Here is a 26,072-nt window from a genome sequence, read left to right as displayed (position 1 = left end):
TATAGTATCTACTTAATGAAAAATAACCACGTAAGTGGACCCACGCAGTTCAAACATGTGTTATTCAAGGGTCAACTGTATGACTCCAACACTATGCTTTATCCATTACAGGGTTCTCAACCTTTCCCTTCAGCTAGAATCACTGGGAGGGCTTATTAAGTCTGGGCTCCACCCTCAGACTTTCTGATTAAGTAGGTCTGAGAATCCACATTTCTATCAGGTTTCCAGTTTACTGACACTGCTGATCGGGGACCACACTTTGAAAACCACTGCACTATACCATAATGATAAAGTTAAGTTACTTAATTGTAAACATCTCGTTAATTCAGTAGCCCTCAAGATGATTTGCTCTTGACAGAGGGCACCTAAGAAGGCATACCTTCCCAACAATAAAATCTGCTGTTAACAAAGAGGTGAGACATCAGGGGAAGAAAACAGTGCTGGGGACATGTTCCCAAATGAGAAATTCAATATAGTAACAATACCAAGTCCCTAAAAATTTGTATGGAAACTAAATGCAAGTAATCAATTCTCATTCCCAATTCTAAATTCAACATGGAAAAACAAATGCCTGAGAGCAGCCAGGAGAATTTCTAAAAAGAAAACTGACCATTATGACTTACCGTACCAGATCATTTAAACATACTAAAGAGACACTTAACACATTTAAGTAAAACATTTTAGGTTGACAGGAAGGCAGGAAAATCAACAGAGCTGAATAGAAAGTGCATTAACAAACACAGAAATAAAAATAAATTTAATAGATAATAAAGGTGCCATTTCACATCAGTGGGAAAAGAACACTTGTTCAATAGATAATGTTGAGACAATTACTTCTTAAATTTAGACCCTATTTCATATGACAAAAGAATAAACTTCAGTTTGTTTCTGTCAAACATTTAACCTATCATACATTTAAGGGAATATTTTAAAGACATAATGCATTTCTAAGCAAGTACATGCATTTCTGAGTAAGACAAAACACATGAACTGTCTCTCAAATCATAAGAAACTAGAATGCTAAAAATGCTTCTATAAACAAAGCTGCATGATAAGTGATAAAACTGGGGAAATATTTAGAACATAAGAAATAAAAGGTCAATCCTTTTTCCATATGAAGAGCAAAATACATATTAAGAGAAAGATAAATATAGAAAAGTAAATGAGATAAAGGGTATGAAGTAGATTTTTAAGAGAAAAATGAATGAAAATTAAACATTTTAAGAGTTCCTCAATCACCACAAACGATCTAAGAAATACAAATTTACAATAATCATAATCATTTTCCCCTATTAGACTGGAAATCATTTTCCCCTACTAAATCAAACTGAAAAATGGAAAAAAAAAAAAGAGTGAAGGCTCAGTGGTATCAGGAAGGATGCCAAATTGTCAACCACAAAGTGAATATTAAGTAGAGAGGGAAACAACTGCTCAGAAACTTGATATGTGTCTACTGTTTATAATCTTGAGGCCAGGTTTCCACTGACTCTCATTTAAAGTGTGCCCTTGACTCTAAAACATGAAGGATTTCTAAAGGTTTTTGTTTAGTTATTTCAGAAGGGGGGGTGGTGGAAAGGAACAGCTAGTTTTGTCCCTTGATTTTTTTTGTTTATTAAAGTATAGTTGATTTACAATATTGTTAGTTTCAGGTGTACAACATAGTGATTCAATATCTTTATAGATTATACTCCATTTAAGTTGACTAGTTTTTTTTTTAACTTCATGAATTCTTTCTCTTTTTGGAATAGTTTAGTGCAAAGAGTAAGATGCTGTTGTCTTCATAAAATATGTAAGTACCGTCAGGAAACTCAGTGACGCTTGACAAATCTTTAAGAATGCCTGCTTCTCTGGAATCGCAAACTAGTAATGTGTGACTAGTGTTCATACCATTCAAATAACAGCCAGTTTCAATAAGAATGCTTGCTTTTTTTTTTTTTTTTTTTTTTTTTGCGGTACGCGGGCCTCTCACTGCTGTGGCCCCCTCCCGCCGCGGAGCACAGGCTCCGGACACGCAGGCCCAGCGGCCACGGCTCACGGGCCCAGCCGCTCCGCAGCATGCGGGGTCTCCCCGGACCAAGGCACGAACCCGCGTCCCCTGCATCGGCAGGCGGACTTTCAACCACTGCGCCACCAGGGAAGCCCAGAATGCTTGCATTTTTAAGAAAACACACCAGTTCAAAATGTGAACACACTATAGTGTGCTATCCTCTTCCATGATCATCGCTTCTTTCTTCATGACCTTCATGACCTAGAAAATTGGGTTCTCACCAATTTTCTACAGTTTATGACCAGTGGTAACCTGGCTGTGATACCTTAATGAGAAAAAAATGCAGCTGTTCACTTTATGACCGAAGTAATAATCTGCCTTCCTTCAGAAATGGCATTTGACAATTTTTAACTGAATGAGTATCCATGTGGAAATGAAACTGGCAGGACATGAAGATAGCACCAACAATCCCGATGAAAAAGAACACCTTCATGCAGATGTCACCTCATGCTCCACACCCAAGAGAATCTGTGCTGTCAAGAGAACTAACCTCATCAAGAATTTAGGAAGGAAACGCATAACCCATTCAACCAAATCACTTCATTTAAAGACATGTATCATCAACAAACAATTCATAAGCGGTTCCCATCTTACATATCATTTTTAATGTAAAGGGATTATTTATAGTTTACAGATGTGGAAAGTATGTGACCACCATATAAGAGGTTCCCAGCCTGTATTCTGCTCCTGCAGCTTCCTGAAAAAAGGATGAAACCTGAGCAGTGGATATGGAAGGTCCAAAATAAAAATCTAGTCTTCTTATACATGAGAGAACCGTCTTGGAGTCTCAAAGATAAGCTCTTTTCCTTAGGAAACACTGTCAACAATAAAGCCCAGTGAAAGAACATATTTGGTTAGTTGGTTATTTTCTTTCTTAGAGGAAAAAGGAATAAAGGTTTACAATATACACATTGTGTGCTCACTATCTCCACATCTTACCAGGTAGAGGCTTTTCTAATGATTGTAACGAGCCAGAAAACCTGTTTACAGAGAATCGCATTCCATGAACTAATGAATTACAAGATAGCATGATATGTATTGGGGAAACGATGATCCTTAACCAAATATCAAATACTAATTTACTTATTAGAAACCAAGAGTCAGAAGCTTAAACCAATCTTGTGAACTTTTCATGTGGCTGATGTTCAAAAACTTTAAAAATTTAGCTAGAGATTTAATTGTGAAATTTAAATCATAGTCAATGAGTTTTATTACTGTCAATATTTCATGATTCCACATATGAATACTTCCAATTAATCCCAGGCTTGAACCTATGAGATAGGTATCTTCATTTGCAGATAGAAAGAAGAAAAAAAGAAAGAAAACAGATGCAAAGAGGTGAGATAATTTGTCCAAAATTTCCTAACTGTTCAGTGGCTGAGCCAGGGTACAATAACAGGTCTCCCTGAAATGCCAAGACTATTCCCAGTGCTTCTTGACTGTCACTTCACATAGATAAGTCACAAGTTTAAGGCTACAAAGGTGGCTGCTGGAGTCCGGTCAGATGAAGAATAACCTCTATGTTGCCTGATGTCATTACTGGCAGCTCTGCCCCTGTGCCTGCTGAGCTAGGGGCACTGGGAGCCCCAGGAAGGGAAGGAACAGGCCACAGCCAACCACCTCTTGCTGCCATAGCAACGATCCTCAGGCCTCCTGGGCTGTTGGATATTCCCTTTAGGAATTTTCCCTTTGGCACCTCACTGGACCTTGCGATCCACTGCCCCAGTGCGGGCAGCATTCTCCAGTCTTGCCATTAACAATCCCAGGCTGAGAAAGACAGTTTTGATACTCAGTTCTGACTAAGAAAAGTCAATGCTAACAACTTCCCAGAGTTCGGTGAGAAGAACTAATCTCAGGGAGAAATTTCATGGAGGTAGGGAGAGGGCACATACACACTTACAAGTTCTATGTTCAAGAAAAGGTTCATCTGAGGAACCAGACATAATGTTAACCAAGGCAAAAAAAAGTATTTGAAATTGCACAGTAACTGGCATTTCAGAGATTTGGACTTTCCTTATTTTAAAACAGAGAGAGTATTGTTTACACTGCCTTGGAGGTTGTTCAAAGATGTGTATTTTTAATAAGATTGAATCACATTTTCATTCCAGCCAAAGTAATTCTATTCCATGAATATAACTTCCATGTACTGCACATTTTCAATACAATTAGCTGCCAATGCCCAGCCCAATACCTGACACATAGTTAGCCTTCAACAGGTATCTGTTGAATGGAAAAAAAGAAAAATCAGTGAACTGTTGATTCTTTCAGGGAGATTTCTTGTATTGTTGTTGTTAAAATGGGTTATCTATTAAGAAGCTTCAAACCCAAACCTCCCCAATTAATCCAAGTTTAAAACTACCCTTCTCAAAATCCAAGGGGTGGATTTTCGAAACTGGGGACCCAGTTTCGTCACCCCTCAGTGGAGCCTGAGACTCGCAGCCCTCTCACCCTCCTTGACCCAGCAAAGATTAATACCCCAAACTCCCCATGTGTCCTCCCCAGTACTGCTGGGAGGAGACCAAGCCTAGCCTGGGGACCACACAGGCTTCATAGGAAGCAATGCATTCTTCCAAACCAAGTGGATAATTACAGAGACACCTAACTTCCCAGCCCATTCTAATAACTGACTACTCCTATTTTCCCCCTAAGCATGTCCTTTCCTTGGCATGTCTCTCTCGGATGGCAAGTCACAGGGCCATCCCACACAGATTTCTCTGAAACTTGTAATGGCTTTCACAGTTTCTAGCTGAGCTGGTTTCCTCACTACTGAATACTTTGCAGTCTTTCAGTTCCGGAATCACATTTACTCAAATCTGAAACTCATACCCTATCAAGGTTAATGATTTCATTGGAAATGTTTAACAACAGATGAAAGATCTAAAAAAAAAGCAAACACACACACAGACCCATATATGGTTGTTATACAACTATTTCAAAAGGCATTTTTAAAAGAGTTTTAAATAAATGAAATAACCTATAATACAATCCTGGAGAAAAGAAATATAAAAATAGCATTTGTAGTTAAAAGTCTAAATGCTTATTTAAAAGTCTAGAAGGATGCATTCTATCTAAACTATATCTGAAAGTACACTGGTTTCAAGATGCAAATACTGATACATATTTATTTATACATATTTATCAGTATTCTTCTGATAAATAAATTTGGAAAATATTGCTTTCCATATTTCCATTTTGGAAGTCCATTACACATATTGGCATATTAAAGTTTCCAAGAAGACCTTTAGGGAAGAAAACAGTTTAATTTTGTTTAAACCCAGACTTTCCCAAAATTATTTGACTATATACGTTGTTTTTACAGAAAACATTAACTTGTGTCTTATTCAGAAAGCACCTTGGGAAATGCTAAAATATAAATCATGTTAACAGTGGTTATCTCCAGGTGGCCTAGATAATGATTATTTTTCTTTACATATATTCCTATTGCTTTCAAACATTCTGTGATAAGCACGTCATTTAATAATCAGAATAAAATAAAATAAAATACAAAAAAAAATGTTTAGTCCCACTTTACGTCACTCCTACTATTAGTTATTATTTTGGCTTTGCCACCCCTGGCAGTTCTGGGGAGGGAGGGGAGAGAGAGGAGGTAGGAAGCAGAATGCAAAGTAGCTGTGAAATCAATGCGTCCCACTCTCAGAACTGCCACTGCATAGCCATGTGACCCTGGACAGGACGCTCAGCTTCCTCTTTTGCACAACCTGGATAACAACTACATCAACTTTATAGAATGGTTGTTGACTGTTAAATGCAGTAGCACGTGTCATGCATTTAACACAGAACCTGGTGAGTAGTCAGTGTTCCATTAATGCTTATTGGTTGTATGACCAGAGTCGCTCAAGCCATCATCCACTGTTCCTAAACAACTGTGATGCTGATCCTTTTAATTAGTAGAAATTTGAATGAATTTACAAAGCCTCTGAAGCAATTAAGACTCCATATGATTTTACATGCTATCTTGTAAAACACATTATTTAGAAGTTAATTTACAAGGAACACGTTATTGCTCAAGAAACTTTCCAGGTGCAGTCTCTGCGTGGGTATAATTTATTCTGCCTGAAATTTTTCATTAAACTTACTAAGGAAAAGTGGATCTTAATTATGTTAAGAAATTTTGAATTAGTCTTTCCTCTTTGACATTAAAACTCACCTCCAAGAATATAGAAAATATTCCTATATTACGTAAAAAAGCAAATCCAGGAAAACAAGTAAATAAGGCTAATTTAACTGTATTTTCTCTACTACAGGCTTTCAGTCAAGGGTGTGCTGGGTTAATTTTCAGACTATGCCATCATGCTGCCACCAGAACCTCAAGAGGTACAATTTTACACTAGCTGGACAAATGTGCCCACCCACCTCCTCTGTACTAAAGGATACAGTCACAGCATCCCTAAGGATGAAGGAGTCAGCAATTGGAGAGTCCTCTTCTCTTATCAATAACTAAAGTTAGTTTCTAGATTGCCACTTCATTCTACAGCATTTGTGGTAAAGAATAATGGCTCAATTTCTTGTTTATAGGAGGTGAAAGATCTTATTTTAATCTATGTGTAAAAAAAAGTTCTCTTCAGTATATGACAGCCTATGATTAGAATGGTGTCTCATGTCCCAACTCCCTCTTTTAAATAATGATGTTCTTGTGTATGATATTACAATTGAAAATTTTCAGTCACTGCATATCAGTCCTAACAAAATCAAAGAAATGCAGTTAGAGTTACTCTAATCTTATATCAGAGAAAAGTGAAATATTAAAAGGTAAGGCAATTCCCACAATAGTGAAGCGAGGAAACAGAATTACAATCACCTTGGTAGCATATTCCAAATCTCAGAGGGGGCATTTTTCTCCTTCAAAAGGGAATGTGATTTTCATTAAGATTAGTACCCATTTTGTATTCAACGTTCCAAGAACAACTTCGCTGCATCTGGCATGGGGACCTTCACAGGGGACTCAGGAAGAAAACCAACCCCATCACCCACTTCCTGGGAGAGGAAAATAAGAACAGGGTCCACCTCCTCACTCCATGTTTTCCAATTAGTATAATAATGATGCCAGCATTACAAAAGGTTGTTTCCAACAAAGTAGGTAATATTTAAAATTAAAAAAAAAAGAAATGCCTGGCATGCGCTGGTGTTCCTTCCATACTTTCATTCTGTGCTATCATCTTCTTCCACCAGGGAGAAAACTGAGGGCCAGTGAAAGGAAAGAAAGTGCCTAAGCCAGTGAGTGGCAGAGCAGAGATTCGGTTTTCCATTCCAGGTCTTCTGCTTCCAACTCCCTTCTACAACAGCTGCCTGTCAAGTGCTTATTCTGACTTCTGACTGGACTAGTTTTATTTGAAACCAAAACCAAATGCTGTTAAATGCCAGAGAGCCAAAATAAATGTTAAATGTACTGGTTCGCTGCATCAGACAACAGTAAGGTAGGCTGCTGAGTTAAATGGAGAGTATCAGAGTCGCTTAAAATGCTTTATGGAATGCTCTATCACCTGCCCATGCATTAAATGATCACTTTTTAGAGTTTTTTTTCAGATGAATTCTGGTTTAGAATTTCATCCTATTTTGGAACAGTGTAAAATGCCAACTTGTTGCCAAAAGCATTCTTAGAAAAAAAAAATGGATGAACTTGTTTTCCACTATGATATTCACAGTTTTGGACCCATTTTGAAGTGTAACTCTCAAAAACACTGGGAGAAGGAGTACTCATACTGATTTTTCTTTCCTAGGTGCCTATTTGATGATGTAATTTCTTCCATTCATGATACCTCTAAATTCTCAGCCTCTTCGTTCATGAGCTGGAAGAATACACCCTGTATTTTTTTATCTTACTCTTCAGCTATTACTGTTCACGTCAAAAGGCTAATTTCTTCTACTGATAGAAGAACTGAATCAAAATAGCAAGGCTCTTGACAATTTAGATTTCAGTGTGTTGACACAAATAAGGAAAATTCTTATGTACTAATTAATCATATAATTAATGATTAATTGCTTTACTCCCAAAACCTGTAACTTATTCTATAAATCAAATGTCACTCAGCTATCATTATTCAAATAGGACTATTTAGGCTGCAAATAATAATACAGCACTTATGTCCTGTTATTCAATTCTACACACGAAGGCCAAAGTTTTTCTTTGCTGGAAGTTTGAGATGGAAGTGTCATTACTCAGAATTTTCACTTGAACTACTAAAAAAACACATATTTCTTTCATAAATACTACTGCAGGGATTAATGCTGAAAGAGAATCTCAAACCAAGAATAGAGTTTTATAGCAGAATACTGAGAGATTTACAAAAGCACTTTTAAGGGTGTAGCCATTTGATGGGGTCTTAGCAATAATTCATTGATTGATGGCTGTAAAAATGAATGTTAACTAGACTGTACACCTGTAACTTACATAATATTGTACATCAACTATATTTCAATTAAAAATATCATTGGAGGATTTCAAATAAAAGATGAATGTTAAGTACTCAGTTTTTGTGTAACTAAGCTTATACCACTCTAGTAGACAAATAATTTGCTGGTCTACATTCCCAACACTGACCTCTTGTTCAGGGTCTCACAAATAATTCAAATAATACCCATCCATCCAATAACTGATCATTATGTGTCTAGGTATGTTCATGCATTAAACCCAGCAGTACACCCAAGAACAATATTTAAGAATATGGTCTCACAAAGGAAACCATCTACAAGACAAAAAGACAACCTACTGAATGGGAGAAAATATTTGCCAATGATATGACCAATAAGAGGTTAATATCCCACATGTATAAACAGTTCACACAACTCAACATCAAAAAAAAAAAAAAAACCCAAAAACACAATTTAAAAAATGGGCGGGAGACTTGAATAGACATTTTTCCAAAAAAGACATACAGATGGTCAACAGGCACATGAAAAGATGCTCAACATCATTAATCATCAGAGAAATGCAAATCAAAGCTGCAATGAGCTATCACCTCACACCTGCCAGAATGGCTATCATCAAAAAGACCATGAATAACAAACGTTTGTGAGGATGTGGAGAAAAGGGAACCCTTGTACACTGTTGGTGGGAATATAAATTGATGCAGCCACTGTGTAAAATAGTATGAAGTGTCCTTAAAACACTAAAAATAGAACTACCATATGATCCAGCAGTTCCACTCCTGGGTATGTAACAGAAGAAAATGAAAACATTAATTTGAAAAGATATATGCACCCCAATGTTCATAGAAGCGTTATTTACAATTGCTAAGATATGGAAGCAACCCAAGTGTCCATCAACAGATGAATGGATAAAGATGTGGTGTATATTTATATGTATATATACACATACACACACACACACACACACAATGGAATATTAGCCATTAAAAAAATGAAATTTTGCTATTTGCAACAACATGGATGGACTTAGAAGCTACTATGCTTAGTGAAATAAGTCATATGGAGAAAGACAAATACTGTATGATATCACTTATGTGGAATCTAAAAAATAAAACTAGTGAATATAACAAAAAAAAAAACAGACTCACAGATATAGAGAATAAACTAGTAGTTACCAGTGTGGAGAAGGAAGAGGGGGAGAGACAAGATGGGGTAGGGGATTAAGAGGTACAAACTACTAAGCATAAAATAAATAAGGATATGTTGTACAGCACAGGGAATATAGCCAATATTTTATAATAACTATAAACGGAGTATAACCTTTAAAAATTGTGAATCACTAAGTTGTACACCTGAAACATATGATATTGTAAATCAACTATACCTCAATTTTTTAAAAAGGTTAAAAAAAGGGAAAAAAAGAGGCAAACCAAGAGGAAAAGGAAATGGATAAAGTGCTATATGTTTTATGTCACATATAAGAATAATAGCATCCGCAAGGAACTCTACTGTCCAATATTTTCAGTAAGATTGAAATAATGTCGCAGTACATGATTAGTTAATAATTTATCTTCAGTCATTTAGTGATCATCAAGTGTGTGCTAAGAACCACATGGAATTAAGAAGTGGGGGGGCGGGGGAGAGAGAGAGAGAGAGATGAGGTTAACTCCAAGTTACTCAACCAGAAGTGAATTTTTATGCCCATGAAAACACATGTACAAAATTGTTCATAGCAGCTTTGATCCTAAGAGCTAAAAACTGTAAAAGGCCCGAATGTCTATAAATATTATAATAAAAAATATACTTATATAATGGAATATTACACAGCAGTGAAAAAGAATGAACTACTGTTAACTTTTAAAAAATGGATGAATCTCACAAGTATAATGCTGAACAAAGGAAACTAGACATAAAAGAACGATTTGATTCCATTTATATGAAGTTTAAGTATAAGAACAACTAATCTATTGTGATGGAGGTCACAATAGTGATTACCTTTGGGAAGTACTGCTGAAGAGAGAGCAAGAGGGAGAACTCTAAGCTGCTAGAAGTATTCCATATTTTGATCTGATTGGTGATTACATGTTTACATATGTATTAATACAAATTCATTGAGCTGTTTGATTTCTGTACTTTATGGTATCCAATTTTTTTAGTCCTATAAAATTTTTAAAAAATAATATGATCTCCACTTTTTAGGGTTTCACAATCTAGTTAATTTGATCAAACATATCGGGAATGAGTATTAGTACAATAGATTGTACACTGCTTAAAGGATACTAAAATGCCCACGCACATATGGTCACCTTATCTTTGATAAAGGAGACAGGAATGTACAGTGGAGAAAGGACAGCCTCTTCAATAAGTGGTGCTGGGAAAATTGGACAGGTACATGTGAAAGTATGAGATTAGATCACTCCCTAACACCATACACAAAAATAAGCTCAAAATGGATTAAAGACCTAAATGTAAGGCCAGAAACTATCAAACTCTTAGAGGAAAACCTAGGCAGAACACTCTATGACATAAATCACAGCAAGATCCTTTTTGACCCACCTCCTAGAGAAATGCAAACAAAAACAAAAATAAACAAATGGGACCTAATGAAACTTCAAAGCTTTTGCACAGCAAAGGAAACCATAAACAAGACCAAAAGACAACCCTCAGAATGGGAGAAAATATTTGCAAATGAAGCAACTGACAAAGGATTAATCTCCAAACTTTATAAGCAGCTCATGCCGCTCAATAACAAAAAAACAAACAACCCAATCCAAAAATGGGCAGAAGACCTAAACAGACATTTCTCCAAAGAAGATATACAGACTACCAACAAACACATGAAAGAATGCTCAACATCATTAATCATTAGAGAAATGCAAATCAAAACTACAATGAGATATCATCTCACACCAGTCAGAATGGCCATCATCAAAAAATCTAAAAACAATAAATGCTAGTGAGGGTGTGGAGAAAAGCGAACCCTCTTGCACTGCTGGTGGGAATGTGAATTGGTACAGCCACTATGGAGAACAGTATGGAGGTTCCTTAAAACACTACAAATAGAACTACCATATGACCCAGCAATCCCACTACTGGGCATATACCCTGAGAAAACCATAATTCAAAAAGAGTCATGTACCAAAAAGTTCATTGCAGCTCTATTTACAATAGCCCGGAGATGGAAACAACCTAAGTGTCCATCATCGGCTGAATGGATAAAGAAGATGTGGCACATATATACAATGGAATATTACTCAGCCATAAAAAGAAACGAAATTGAGCTATTTGTAATGAGGTGGATAGACCTAGAGTCTGTCATACAGAGTGAAGTAAGTCAGAAAGAGAAAGACAAATACCGTATGCTAACACATATATACGGAATTTAAAAAAAAAAATGTCATGAAGAACCTAGGGGTAAGACAGGAATAAAGACACAGACCTACTGGAGAACGGACTTGAGGATATGGGGAGGGGGAAGGGTAAGCTGTGACAAAGCGAGAGAGAGGCATGGACATATATACACTACCAAACGTAAGGTAGATAGCTAGTGGGAAGCAGCTGCATAGCACAGGAAGATCAGCTTGGTGCTTTGTGACCACCTAGAGGGGTGGGAGGGAGGGAGACGCAAGAGGGAAGAGATATGGGAACATATGTATATGTCTAACTGATTCAGCTTGTTATAAAGCAGAAACTAACACACCACTGTAAAGCAATTATACTCCAATAAAAAAAAAAGAAAAAGGATACTAAAATGATCACTTAATAACAGCAAAGGGGAAGGAGAGGGAGAAATAAATCCAAGTATCCATCAATAAGGGACTGGTTATATAAATTATGTTCATCCCTACAAAGACATAATACACAGCTATGAGGGAAAAATAGAGCCCATTATGTAGTAAAATAGAATAAAAACCAAGTTATATTATTAAGGGAAAAACAAGGTACAAAGTACCACCAACTGTGTATAAAAGAGTAAGAAGCAATATGCATCCACACACCCATTTGCTCCTGACTGTAAGGAGATGCTCTGTCCAGTGGAGTAGCCACCAGCCACATGAGGCTTTTCAGCACTGGAGATGTGGCTGATGTGACTAAGAAAATAAAATTTAAATTTTACATAATTTATTTAAATTTCAAATCTGACAGTGGAAAATATTTTTGCTGGTAAAGACAACTTCATTGTTTTGTAGAATTAGAAGCATGTTAACCACTGCATCGTATAATATATCATTTAAATTGAATTTTTTTTTTTTTTTTTTTTTTTTTTTTGCGGTACGCGGGCTTCTCACTGTTGTGGCCTCTCCCGTTGCGGAGCACAGGCTCCGGACGCGCAGGCTCAGCGGCCATGGCTCACGGGCCCAGCCGCTCCGCGGCATGTGGGATCTTCCCGGACCAGGGCACGAACCCGTGTCCCCTGCGTCGGCAGGCGGACTCTCAACCACTGCGCCATCAGGGAAGCCCTAAAATTGAATTTTTAAATCTAGCTCCTAGAAAATTTAAAATTACATTTGTGGCTCACATTATATTTCCATTAGACAGCACTGGTACAGGGTATCCTATAAGGATTTGTAAGGACCGTAACATTGATTGCCTCTGGGGAGAAAACCTGGTGAATAGAAAGCAAGGGGTATAGGGGGGAGATCTCTCACTATTTTGTCATTTTTCTCTTTTGAATTCTGTGCCATTTGAATATATTGCCTATTAGAAAAATAATGAATAAAATGATGTGACCTATAAAGAGAATAACTGTCATTGGCATAACTATCAATTCACTTGGGATGGAATCTCTCCCCTCAAAAAACATACGTGGTACTTTTGAAGAGGTTATTATACAGTTTGGGGCACAAAATGCTTTCTAATAACCTAAGATCACAGAAGTGCTTCACAAACTAATGGTACCAGAGTTACCAACTGAACATAAGAGATAAAGACTTCAAACCTCAAACTGCTAGTTTAGTGCCAGCACAGTCCAGCAATTTTGCACCACTGCCTCTTCTTCTGCAATCAGAGACTGTTCGTTCTGCTTTTCATTTTTCCATCATTGAATATATTTTGCCTGTTTTCCTGTTCCTTTCTTCATCTACATCCCCAAATAATAAAATTGTAATTATCTCTACATTTCCATTTAACTCAGCATGCATCTACTTGGCTAACCAAAGAAGGAAAAATGCCAGGAAAATTCTCCCCTTCACACCCATGAAATTTCATTTTTTTCCATAAAACAATAGTGTAAAAACATAAGCAGATCACAAAGGGCTCAAGGAAAGGGAGTAATGAGTATTATATACACAACTGAGATACACTTAATGTATTTAAATATAAAATTAAAAAATCCAAATTGCATACAAGATATTACCATTTCTCCCAAATTTTCCCATTTTATTTTAAAAATAAACACTTTGAACATTTTTTCTGCATTGACATAGCCAATTTTAGAACTTTAAATGCATATGGCAATGAAAACTGTCTCGTTAGCAGTGTTCATTTTAAGCTGGTTGGTTCTCTAGGATTCAAGGAAGAAAAAAGCCTCCATTCTCAACTCCTAAAGGCTCCCCTCCTTTTCTCACATGCTCTCCTTCCACTTCCACAAGAATGTCTGACACAGGGCTGCATTGGTGAGTATCATTCTGAGGAAATGCTCCCAGGGTCACAGAGATAATGTGTGCAACGCTCAGGCCCTGAGACAGGCCCTCACCAGTCACACAAATCACGTGCCGGAATGAACAATGATCACCAAAAACAGGGGCTTTGCCTAGGTTTGAGAGCATGGCATTCTAGATAACCTTTAACTAGTAAAACAAAATGGCTAAGTGCCAGAATTTTTAAAAATTGTTTATTAAAAAAAAAAATTGTTTCTTGACCGGAAATCTTATGATATCCCCTGTGAAGAACGGTAAGGGGTAAACATGTCGACAATGAAATTAAATAGCTACCACTGTACTACTCCCTGCCTCCTACACTGTGTGGGCCTTCAGCCATAGCGCATCACTTCTGAGTGCTCCAAGGCTGCTCCTTTAAAACCAATGGTACTTGGTATATTTTTGTGTTCAAACCATTACAATTATCTGTGGAGTTCCAGAAACTTGGTCTCTACCTTGCCTAGGTTTTACAGTGATACAAGGAAACTGGGAATACCCCAAATCCATGATATTCAAATATCCAATACTGCCAACTTCAACTTTTGATGTGCTTAATACCTGGAAGAATACGAAAATGATAGCAAATATTCATTCAACACCTTCAGGTAACTTTTAGAACTGCCACTAAATCGAGCTTGCATAATCTGCTTAGTGTCTGAATTATGAGTTAACTTAGTAACTATGAGTCACACAAAAATAAAAGTCCCAGAGTGTTGCACACCAAATATATGTATATATATATGTATATATATATGTATATATACATATGAAATGCTGAATTTGATTAGGAAACTCTAAAAATGCCTGTAAGTGTGTACATTCTGGGCTATACTGCTTATAAGCACTAAATTAGTTGGAAACACGTTCCTAGGCTTCACAAAGTTACCACCATAAACTTCGGGACTACATTTTCTTAGCATCATCTAAGAGTGAATTTCCTGTGTATTTCTACATACATACAGGATCACAAACAGATGAACAGATGATATGAACTACTCTTAGACATTACTCCTTTCAGACCAGACTGTATTTAAAAAATAATATATGGTAAACTAGAGTAAATTACAGGTTGGAATAGGTTCTAGATACAAAATTTGTCCTATTTAAATGTAAGGGAAAAATCAGTATTATTTCCCCTTTCAGATCACTAGTGTTAAATATTTTTTATTGAAACGAAGTCACACCTAACTTTCCTAGGTGGGGGCAAGTTCATAGGTAATAAACTAACACAGTCAAACTTATCGTCTTTTAGAGGAAGAGAAACTGAAGAAAGAAGACTGGTAGCCTAGGATCACAACCCAAAGTGTAAAAATTAGTTTCTTTCCACATGCCAACATTCTTTGCCACTTTCAGCTTTGCTCTCCTGAAGCAGAGCAAAAACAATTTTTGCTTTAAATTGAAGCATCTAATTGCTCTCTGGGAATGGGCACCTTATGTAGAAACAAAAGATAGGAAGAAACCACTCTCATAACCTGGTAGGACACTTCGCTCAGTAGTTTTGCGGCCAATGACTAACCGAATCATGAACACCTGAGAATAATGAAACTGCCTCAGACCAGGAAACACAGATGCTGTCCTGTAAGACAGGGGCCCTGTCTCTTTCCTAATTCTCCTAGAGCAGGGATACCTGACTATCAGGCATAAAAAGAAGAGACAAAGAAAGGGTTGCTCCTCTCTCTGCCACTTCTACTTTGTGTATAACATGCATCCACTTTAGCACAAAGAAGATAAATCAATTCAATGGCTCTTATAATTATCTTGACTGTGGACTCAATTGGTCTAGAAACCACAGCACATCCATCAGACATGGGAATGGCAAGGTGGCAGCCACTTTCAGATTTAGCAACTCAATTTCCTGTCCTTCCAGCACAACTGAACTGATACATGACTGCAGCAGCTGTTAAAACTGGCTATTCCCCTTGGGGTTATCTAATACTCTTCACTTCCGTTTTTCCAGGGACAACAGCATGTGTGAATGTGCATGTAATAGCAGGTGTGCAGGTTAGAGAGACGAAAGTTCTCAAGGACTGGCGATAAATGGCCCACCTAGATTTGAGCACCTTAACTCTATTTCCTTACAAATATATATTGGTGTAAGAACAGATGCTGCAATGGTAGGCTCAAAAGTGAAATGGGGGCTTCCCTGGTGGCACAGTGGTTAAGAATCCGCCTGCCAACGCAGGGGACACGGGTTCGAGCCCTGGTGGGGGAAGATCCCACATGCCGCGGAGCAACTAAGCCCGTGCGCCGCAACTGCTGAGCCTGCGCTCTAGAGCCTGTGAGCCACAACTACTGAAGACCACGCGCCTAGAGCCCGAGCTCTGCAACAAGAGAAGCCACCGCAATGAGAAGCCCGCGCACCGCAGCGAAGAGTGGCCCCCGCTCGCCGCAACTAGAGAAAGCCGCGCGCAGCAACAAACACCCAACACAGCCAAAAAAAGAAATAATAATAAAAAAATTAAAAAGTGAAATGGTGTCTTTAATTTTTAAAAATACAACAACATGTTGGGCTTCCCTGGTGGCGCAGTGGTTGAGAGTCCGCCTGCCGATGCAGGGGACACGGGTTCGTGCCCCGGTCCAGGAAGATCCTACATGCCGCGGAGCGGCTGGGCCCGTGAGCCATTGCTGCTGAGCCTGCGCGTCCGGAGCCTGTGCTCCGCAGCCTGTGCTCCGCAGTGGGAGAGGCCACAACACTGAGAGGCCCGCGTACCGCAAAAAAAAAAAACAAAAAAAACCCACAACAACATGCACACAAAGTAGTTTTAATCTCTCAAATTAATTACAATGAGAAACAATGCACTTTTTCCAATATATTATCGTTTAAAAAACATATTCTGATTCCTTTGGCATTCAACCCTATTTAAAATCAAGCTACAGCCCACACAAGAAAATCAGAATCATTATTTTAAAAGCACAATCACATTTTGGACCCAAACTATTGTATCTCAGGTTCTTTTTCAACCCCACTTCAGAGGCTTGCCTCTGAACCACTTTGGTTATTTTACAAAATCAAATCCCACCAAATATGGATGGCATTTTCACTCTTTTAATTCCATCCAAAGTAATTTTCTACAAGCCTGAGGCAATTACAAAGGAAAACCTCTGTCCTATTAACCCATACTCTCTTTTATAAAGTGATTATTTATATTATCTCTAAAGTTCTGCTTTCAATGGAGGAGGGCATTCAATATGAAGGGAACAAGAATACCTAAAGGAAATGAAAATGAGGCATTCAGAGGTCATTCTTTTTTTTTTTTTAAAGAAGATGTTGGGGGTAGGAGTTTATTAATTTATTTATTTTTGCTGTGTTGCGTCTTCGTTTCTGTGCGAGGGCTTTCTCTAGTTGTGGCAAGCAGAGGCCACTCTTCATCGCGGTGCGCGGGCCTCTCACTATGGCAGCCTCTCTTGTTGCGGAGCACAGGCTCCAGACGCGCAGGCTCAGTAGTTGTGGCTCACGGGCCTAGTTGCTCTGCGGCATGTGGGATCCTCCCAGACCAGGGCTCAAACCCGTGTCCCCTGCATTAGCAGACAGATTCTCAACCACTGCGCCACCAGGGAAGCCCCAGAGGTCATTCTTCTTCCTGCTCACCTAGCACCTCCATCCTCACTACCTCACAACCACAAACCTGAAAGTTCTGATGGGGCTACATTTTTTTCCTAGAGAGTAGAGGTTAAGAAAACAACTCAGTTCTGTAGTGTACTGTGCTTCCCACCAAATTCCTGAAGGCCTGCCTCTGAACTGTAAGCCTGAGCTGAGCTATACAGCATGAAAAGGCACAGATATAATCAGGATATTGCCCAATACAGGGCACCACACATACAGGAAACCCAAATATCTTCATTTATTCCCTATGAAACTTGGAAATCATGAACTTTGTAAAGATGTATAACTTTTTAAAATATGGTAAAAGTTACAAATAAGCTTTCTATGAGTTGAGCTTAAACTACTTCTCTTCCCATTGCATTCTTTGCTGTTGTAATGAGATGACCATCTCAATTAAAGCACTTTCTTTGTCAAACTACTCCACAATTCAACTACGCAGGTTTTTTTAATGTACAAAGTCAATAAATAGTTTTAACTTACTTAAATTTATAAACAGCAATGTGAACTTAAAGTATACGGGGGACAAAAACAAGCTCACTCTAGCATTTTTCTAAAGACTAGTCAGTCTTTGAGAGTCTTTTCTAAGGGATTCATTCCTCAGATATGAAGTTTGTATGCAAAACTGAAGACATTTGGCCCTTTATAAATAGTCATGGGAAACTTCTTTCTCCCATACTTTTAGTTTGTTTTTACTGTAACAGATGGGAAAAAAATTTAGCAAAGTCATAAAAAAAAGGTCTTCTAATAACTGTCACCCTAATGTTAGAGCACTAAAAGCTTAAGGATATGAAATATCTTTAAGAGCAACAACAAAAACTCTTGCTGAAAATTATAAAGACAGTTTGCTTAACTCATAAAATAGGTATAGGCTGAAAAAAACTAGATATAAATTCCTTCTACCTTTGGTCCAGCTTCTCCTAGGCACATTTAGTTCTAAACACCTTAATCATATAATGACCAAATGACCAAAAATGACCTCAGTCATTTTTCATGAAAGTGTCTCCAGCAGAAGTTTAGAACTTCTCTTTAAAATATATTCTGGGGGCTTCCCTGGTGGCACATTGGTTGAGAGTCTGCCTGCCGATGCAGGGGACACGGGTTTGTGCCCCGGTCTGGGAAGATCCCACATACCGCGGAGCGGCTGGGCCCGTGAGCCATGGCCTCTGAGCCTGCGCATCTGGAGCCTGTGCTCCGCAACGGGAGAGGCCACAACAGTGAGAGGTCCGCGTACCGCAAAAAATAAATAAATAAATAAATAAAATATATTCTGATATCAAATCAATGTTAAAATTCTACACGGCTTGCCAACAAGCCAAGCCTAAGTCTTCACCTGGGGAATAAAAAACGACCACTAATCAGCATTCTGCAAAATCTCTTGCTATAAGAAATATCTTGCTTTATGCAAACAAAATATCATTTTGTTCTAATTTATATTGAAGTTCAATACTTATATGCCCCACCCCCTGCAGTAAATAGATTTTGAGTTAAATAATCACTACTTCATTTACGAATTTCCTAAGTTGGCCCATGGGATCAGCAAACTTGTATATGGACAGAGGGCAAATATTTTTAGCTTACAGGCCATAATATCTCTGCCTGGACTACTCAACTATAATATGAAAGCAGCCATAAACAATATGCAAATGAGTGGGTATGGCTGTGTGCCAATAAAACCCTTTACAAAGACAGGTAGAGGATAAGGGGTTAATATCCAGAATATGAAGAAAATTCCTAAAACTCAACAACCAAAAAAAGCAAACCCAACTGAAACATAGGGAAAGGACTTGAATGGACATTTCTCAAAAGAAGATATATAAATGGCCAATAAGCACATGATCTGATGCTCAACATCACTAATCATTAGGGAAATGCAAATCAAAACTACAATGAGATACCACCTCACACATATTAGGATGGCTGCGATCAAAAAAAATAAAATAACAAGTGTTGGCACAGATGTGGAGAAACCAGAAGCCTTGTGCACTGTTTTGGGGAATGTAAAATGGTACAGCTGCTATGGAAAACAGTATGGCAGTCCTCAAAAAAATTAAAAATAGGATGACCATATGATCCAGCAATTCTACTTCAAAAGAATTGAAAGCAGGGTCCCAAAGAGATATGTGAACATCCATGTTCCTAGCAGCATTATTCACAACAGCTAAATACAGGAAGCAACCTGTGTCCATTAACAGATAAATGGATAAGCAAAATGTGGAATGCTACTCAGCCTCAAAGAGGAAGTAAATTCTGATATATGATACAACATGGATGAACTTTGTGGATATTATAATAAATGAAATAATCCAGTCACAAAAAGACAAACACTGTTTGATTCCACTTATATGAGGTAACCAGAGTGGTCAAAAATCATACAGATCAAAAGTAGAACAGTGGATGCCAGGGGCTGGAGGGAAAGGAGAATGGGGAGTTAGTGTTCAATGAGTACAGAGTTTCAGTTACACAAGATGAAAAGAGTTCTGGAGACGGATGGTGATGACAGTTGCACAACAATGTTAATGTACTTAATACCACTGAACTATACACTTAAAAATGGTTAGCATGTTAAATTTTATGTAAATTATACCACAATTTAAAAAATTGGAGAAAAGAATAAAAGACAAACAGGTAGAGGGTCCATTTCAACCTTCTGGACATAGTTTGCTCAGCCTAAGTTTGCTGACCAATGAGCTAGGATACTGCATTTTAAGTCCTAAGGATATCCATAATATGCTTTTAAAGTTAATACCAAAGTACCACTTCTACACTAACAGCACCTTCCCTCCTTTTTCTTCCTGCATAGTTACAGATAGTTTTTTAAAATAAAGCTCTTAAGATCAGAATTTCTAGGCAATCTCCCAGTGCCTAGAAAAACGTGTTTTATATAAAATAAGGGCTCACAAGTTTTGACTAATTAATTACATAAGAGCAGTTGTCTCAGTAACATAAAGCTTGGCATTTATTATTATATAAATACAATTGGCACTTCAATAATAAGGTTAGGTGATAATGTTATTAAATTATCCTCTAACACATTCAAAGGACATTAGACTTTGAACAGAATATCTAGCACTGTCTTAATAAACAATTTCATTTTTCTTATTTGGTCAAAAATCCTACTTTTGAAATTAAGCTATAATAAATTTAATAGCTGCCTAAGAACAAAAATAAGTACAGCTATGTCATAATGTCATCTGACAAAATGGCTGTCAGTTTACTATGTTAAATTAAATCAACCTAAACACATGAAAATGTTAATTATGACTTTAAAGAAATAATTAAGTTCCTTTTAAATGCTAGGCATTGGGGATTTTTTATATGCATTTGATTTTGTAGTTTTTTTTAATACACTATAAATATAATTTTAAGAAGAATCAAGACAATGCATCTATAAAGCCTCTTTAAATAATCCATTCAGTATAATCCATGGTAGCAAACATCCTGGGTAACAGGCCTAGTGATGAAGAGCACAGGTTTGGGTATCAGACCTTGTTTCTATTATTGTTGCATCCCTTAGTGTTGTATGGCCTTGAGTGTGTTAATTAAGCTCTCTGAGCCTCAGTTCCAAAATCATAAAATGGAGTTAACATACTTCCTCAAAAAGGAGTAAAAAAAAAAAAATTTTTTTTAAACAGTACAGTAGAGCACCTAAATGGAATCTTTCAAAAGGCAAAATAAAGCTGAAAGTTAGTCTTGAGTTTCCTAAAAATGTTAAATAGCAGCCTCCATTCCATTTATGGCTTCATCTCCTTCTCAGCTGGTGATACCGACTTAATCAATGGTTCTCAGATCTGGCTGCATATGAGAATCACCTAGCAGCATTTTAAAATTCTCCATGCCCTTGTCCCCTACCAGGCCAATTAAAATTAGAATAGGTAGGAGTGTGAGAGCATGGGTATTTGTTTTAAAAGATACTCAGGTGATTATGTTAAAACCTCAGCTAAGGCATTCAACTTCTAAGTAGCCAGTAAATGTTAGCTAACAAGAACTCAGTTTATACAATCAGTACAACTTTAGAACCAATAATGTATCCAAATAAAAGCTTAAGAAAGCAGCTGCTAAATCATTTCTTAATTTTTACTATGCCTTCAATTAACTCCATAGTTACAATTCTGCAAAATTATAAAGAAATAGGCTTTTATACCTGAACCATGCCTGATAATTTGTTTCAGAATCAAAACACTAAGGTGCCTCAAAGCAAGGTCAACTACACTTTTGACATTTAAATTTCAAAGAGTTAAAAATATACATCTAGGGACTTCCCTGATGGCTCAGTGGTTAAGAATCCACCTGCCAATGCAGGGGACACGTTTGATCCCTGGTCGGGAAGACCCCACATGCCCCGGAGCAACTAAGCCCATGTGCCACAACTACTGAAGCCCGCACGCCCTAGATCCCATGCTCTGCAACGAGAAGCCACCGCAATGAGAAGCCCGTGCACCTCAATGAACAGGAGCCCCATTTCGCCGCAACTAGAGAAAGCCTGCGCGAAGCAACGAAGACCCAACGCGGCCACAAAAAAAAAAATTCTACCATTAAAAAAATATATGTGTGCGTGTGTTTTGGCAAGTAAAAACACCAGCACTAGTAGTTCTAAAGATAATGTACTCAGCTGAAATTTATCATATTGTGGTCTGGAAAAGATTAAAAGCAATTAGTGCAATGAACTCCGCAACTAACATCCTGGGTTTTCCTTCAGGTTTTGCCACTAATTTGCTCTGGGCCTTCTGTAAAAATCACTGTGTCTGTGCTTCAGATTCTCATTTGTAAAATAAGGAGTTGCACTAAATTGCTTTAAAATGACATGTTACAAGGATGTAAAACTTGGAAAATTACATACAGACGGGTTCTTTAGAGCAGTAATATCCAAGGATAAGGTCTAAAGTAGGCCTCATAGGCTATTAATGAGTCATGATTTAATTAGTTTTATAGTAAAGAATTTACTTTCCAAACCTAACATTTTATTATAACATATTGATTGGGACTGCTCCCTGCCACCTCCCAAAACCTTATATCTAGGATAATTCTTGTTTCCCACAATTAAAACCTTTTTAATGTTCTGGGGTTTTGAGAAAAAGAACAACAGTAATGTTGAATAATGAATATTCAACAAATATAATAGGCACTTGGGATATGCCAAAGGGACAAGACAGACAAGTGAAAGAAGACAAAGTAGAGAAGTAATTTTTTATGTTTATACCTTTCAGATATTGTTAACGTCTCTGAATAATGCAAAGTAAAATGATACGGGGGGGTTATTTCAGATAAGATGTTGAAGCATTTTTCCACGTCTCTCCTTAAATTTGGAGAGGGAAGAGCAAATTTCTAAAAAGTATTTTCCTCATATTTGAGAAATTAGATAAAGCAGTTTTGTACATTCTTTTGAAGCAAAGAATTTCGGTTTAACCTTTAAATCCTCAAAAGTAAAATCCAAAGCGTCTTACTATAGTTGTGCTTATCACTAGAAAGCTCTTTCCGTTTCCTTCATGTCAGAGCCATCTGTTCTCACCTATTTTACTCACAAGTATTATATGATTTCTAAACACTCAAGTGTATTCGTGTATTTTGTGTATGTGCATATGCTGGGTTCTTTTTCTTTTCTTTTCAAATAGTACCTAATCTAATCCATTTTTAAATCCACCAGTCTAATACTATCTTATTTGGGGGTACCTGAGTACATTTCAGTATTCCTGCAGCTCCATTTAGAGGTCCATGCTTTTATAATTAATATCTTCCTGCCAATGTATTTCTTTCCTCATACATCCTAATGTGATAATATATGAAAGAATATATGATAATATCTAAGTAATGAAAAAACTGGGGAAAGAATAGAAACGGAAGTCAACAGAAATATGGCTATTTGCAGAGGGGAGAAGATAACTAACTGGAACAAAATGAAAGAATTAATTCATACACTACGTGTTTCCTCTACGTAAGCATTATACTAAATATCTTTTATATTAGTCATGTTGCTTTGAGACTTTTCCATGTTTCCTCTAGACATCTGCCAATGTTCGCATGGTCTCTGATGAATAAACATGCTGTGACTTGCTTCTAAGGAAACGTGTGTCATGTTCCAGGGAAAAATGACTTCTCTACTCTCAAATCAGGAAGACTGTACAAATCTCATTCATTAGCTACAAAGTCGGTTTTTCCTTAACGTTTCTTTTCTGAAATGTTCATATTCTCTTGAGTGCATTTCTGTGCTTGGATTAACTATCAGAAAAGAAACTGAGTTGGGGGAACACTTGTAGGAAAAAGTTACACTTCACCAAAGGGTTTTCCCACTTCAGGAGCTCAACTAGCGCCCATGTTAAGCCTTCACTGTTTACCAAGACGAAGGTTATTTTCAGGTTCTTCCCATCTCTTGCAGAACTACCTGTTCTCATTACTATTTACCCAAACGCTTAGCAAGGTGATTATTAGCATATCTGGCAGGAAGACGTGCTCCATTTAATATTAACTCACCATGTGACAGCCCCTTCCACTCCAATCTCACCTAAACATGTGAGGATACGAAGAAAGTAATCGTGTGTTGGCGGTCTGACTCTGCACTAGGCTTTGGCACTAGCAATTGGCCACAGACAATCAGAGGCGCGCACCCGGCCGTGTCCCGGAACTGTCATGCGGGCTGACAGCTGGCACACGTTCCTGTCGCCCTCCACCCTCTCGCAGAAAGCCCCTTCCTTACATTCACCTTGACACTCCACCTGCTGGGCCTCATCCACCGGCCAAGAAAACTGTTTTCCCCTTCCCAGGAGCTCACTAACAGGTATCGTCCCGCCGCTCGCCCAGAGCCCCAACAAGGGGCCCTTTGTTACCATTTTTGCTCCCGGACTCCTTACCCAATTCCTGGCATTCAGCTGCCCTTGAGCAACTCAGAGCAGCCCCGGTAGGAAAGCAATCAAAAACTACCCGAGCCCCCATCCCGGGCGGCCTCCTAGGAGGCCGGGAGGAAGCAGCCTCGTCGTCCGCGTGTTCTGCAGCGGGTGAATCTGGCCGCCGGCGGGGTGGCGACCTGCCAGCCAGGTGACCGGGTGGAGGCCCGGCTGCCCTCGCCCTCGCCCTCCCCAGTGAGCGTCGGTGGAGTGGCGCTCGAGGCTTACCCTGCGGGGGTCGCCGGCGGGAGCGCCGCCGGGACGTCCTGCGCGCGCTGGGCTCGGCCGTCCATCGCCCTGCGGGGCGCTGCGCGGGCTCCGGCTCCTAGGCGACGCGTCACTGCTGGAGTGGGAGAGGCCGGCGGGTCAGGGCGGGACGCACGCTTTCCCGAGGCCTGAACGGGGCTGGCCGCGCGTCAAGAGCCCGCCCGAGCCGCCCCTAGCCCTGGACCAACCCGCCCGCCTCCCGGGTGCGCTTCCACCTGCGGGCCCGGCTCCCAGCCCGCGGGCAGCGCCGCCGGAGGGTCTACCGGCTGCTGGCAGCCGCGGCGGCTGGAGGCGGCGCTGCAGCCCCCGCCCCGTGGGGTTACTGGGTAGCCATTTGGCGCCTCTTGGGGAGGGAGCGGAGCTACCCAGGCTGGAAGGAGGAGGAGCGGGGCGAGGGGCGAGGCGCACAGGCACAGCCGCCAAGGCGGCAGCGCGATCCCGAGCTTCTCAAACAAAACGCCCTGGGAAAACTTTTCGCAAAGAAAAGTTGGGAGGGCTCCTTTCTCTTTTCCCACCCAGGGCTCCTACTTTCTTTTCAAAAGGAAACAGTGGCTGCCTGTTCTCTCCCGCGGCTTCCTCTCCCACTCTTCCCTCCCCCGGCCCGCGCGCTCGCATTCGGCTCTCAAGCCGGGACTGGGAGGAAGGGGAAAGCGGCAGCCTCTCCGCGAGCTCAGCCCAGCGCCTACCCTACCCCGCGGGCGGGTGCCGGGCGCGATGGAGCCTCTCCCCGGGCCGGCTGACTCACCCTGCCCCATTTCCCTCCCCGGAGCCCGGGAGCTCGCAGCTGTCTCCGCCGGACCTCCACCCAGAAGTGGCGACGGGGCTCGGCGGCATCGGAGCGAGACAGGCAGCGAGCCGGAGAGAGAAACGGGGCGGGGGTGGGCGAGTGGTAATTTCCTTCCCCCGGGGCTTCGGGGCTTTGGGGTCTAGCTGGGGAAGCCGAACGGAAAGGAGGCTCCCGCGCAGCGTGTTCCCATTCCCACCGCTAGGGCGTCGCTTCGGGAAGTCCGGCGCTCCCCAGCCGTACAGGTGGGGAGGAAGGGAGGGTACCTGCCCTTCGAGGAGCGGAGAGGAGGACCCGGGCTCCGCGGAAGTGCCGGGAGAAACTGGCGGAACAGGGCCTGCAGCTTGCCCTCCCTGCAGTCTGACTTTCCCCGTCCAGGGTGCTTCCCCTCCCCCAACCTGACCTCTAAGGTTGCTATTCTGCTAAAAGCACACCTGTGACACTGTGATCTTTCTAATTGGTGGCAGGT

The 26,072-nt window shown here is 39.6% G+C and overlaps 1 protein-coding gene across 7 annotated transcripts in view; it reads right to left on the bottom strand.

Annotated features, from left to right (window-relative positions):
- The window catches only part of COBLL1 (cordon-bleu WH2 repeat protein like 1), a 160,495-nt gene extending 134,712 nt beyond the window's left edge, over positions 1 to 25,783 (bottom strand). For 4 of the 7 annotated variants that reach the window (XM_030852579.3, XM_030852567.3, XM_030852568.3 and 1 more), the window contains exons 1-2: positions 25,565 to 25,783; positions 24,781 to 24,895 (exon numbers count right to left, since the gene is read on the bottom strand). In XM_030852579.3, coding sequence (XP_030708439.2) covers positions 24,781 to 24,895; positions 25,565 to 25,574 — 125 coding nt within the window. In that variant the 5' untranslated portion in view covers positions 25,575 to 25,783. Of the gene's footprint in view, positions 1 to 24,519; positions 24,549 to 24,780; positions 25,037 to 25,564 lie in introns of those variants that run through there. The other 3 variants (XM_060302347.2, XM_070045963.1, XM_030852571.3) reach the window with 3 other exon arrangements.
- Positions 25,784 to 26,072: the final 289 nt, after the last annotated feature.

This window comes from Globicephala melas, chromosome 7 (genome assembly GCF_963455315.2).
Source record: "Globicephala melas chromosome 7, mGloMel1.2, whole genome shotgun sequence".
Lineage (NCBI taxonomy): Eukaryota > Metazoa > Chordata > Mammalia > Artiodactyla > Delphinidae > Globicephala > Globicephala melas.
The sequence above is the reverse complement of the archived record's forward strand: the minus strand, read 5'-3'. Positions and strand labels throughout refer to the sequence as shown.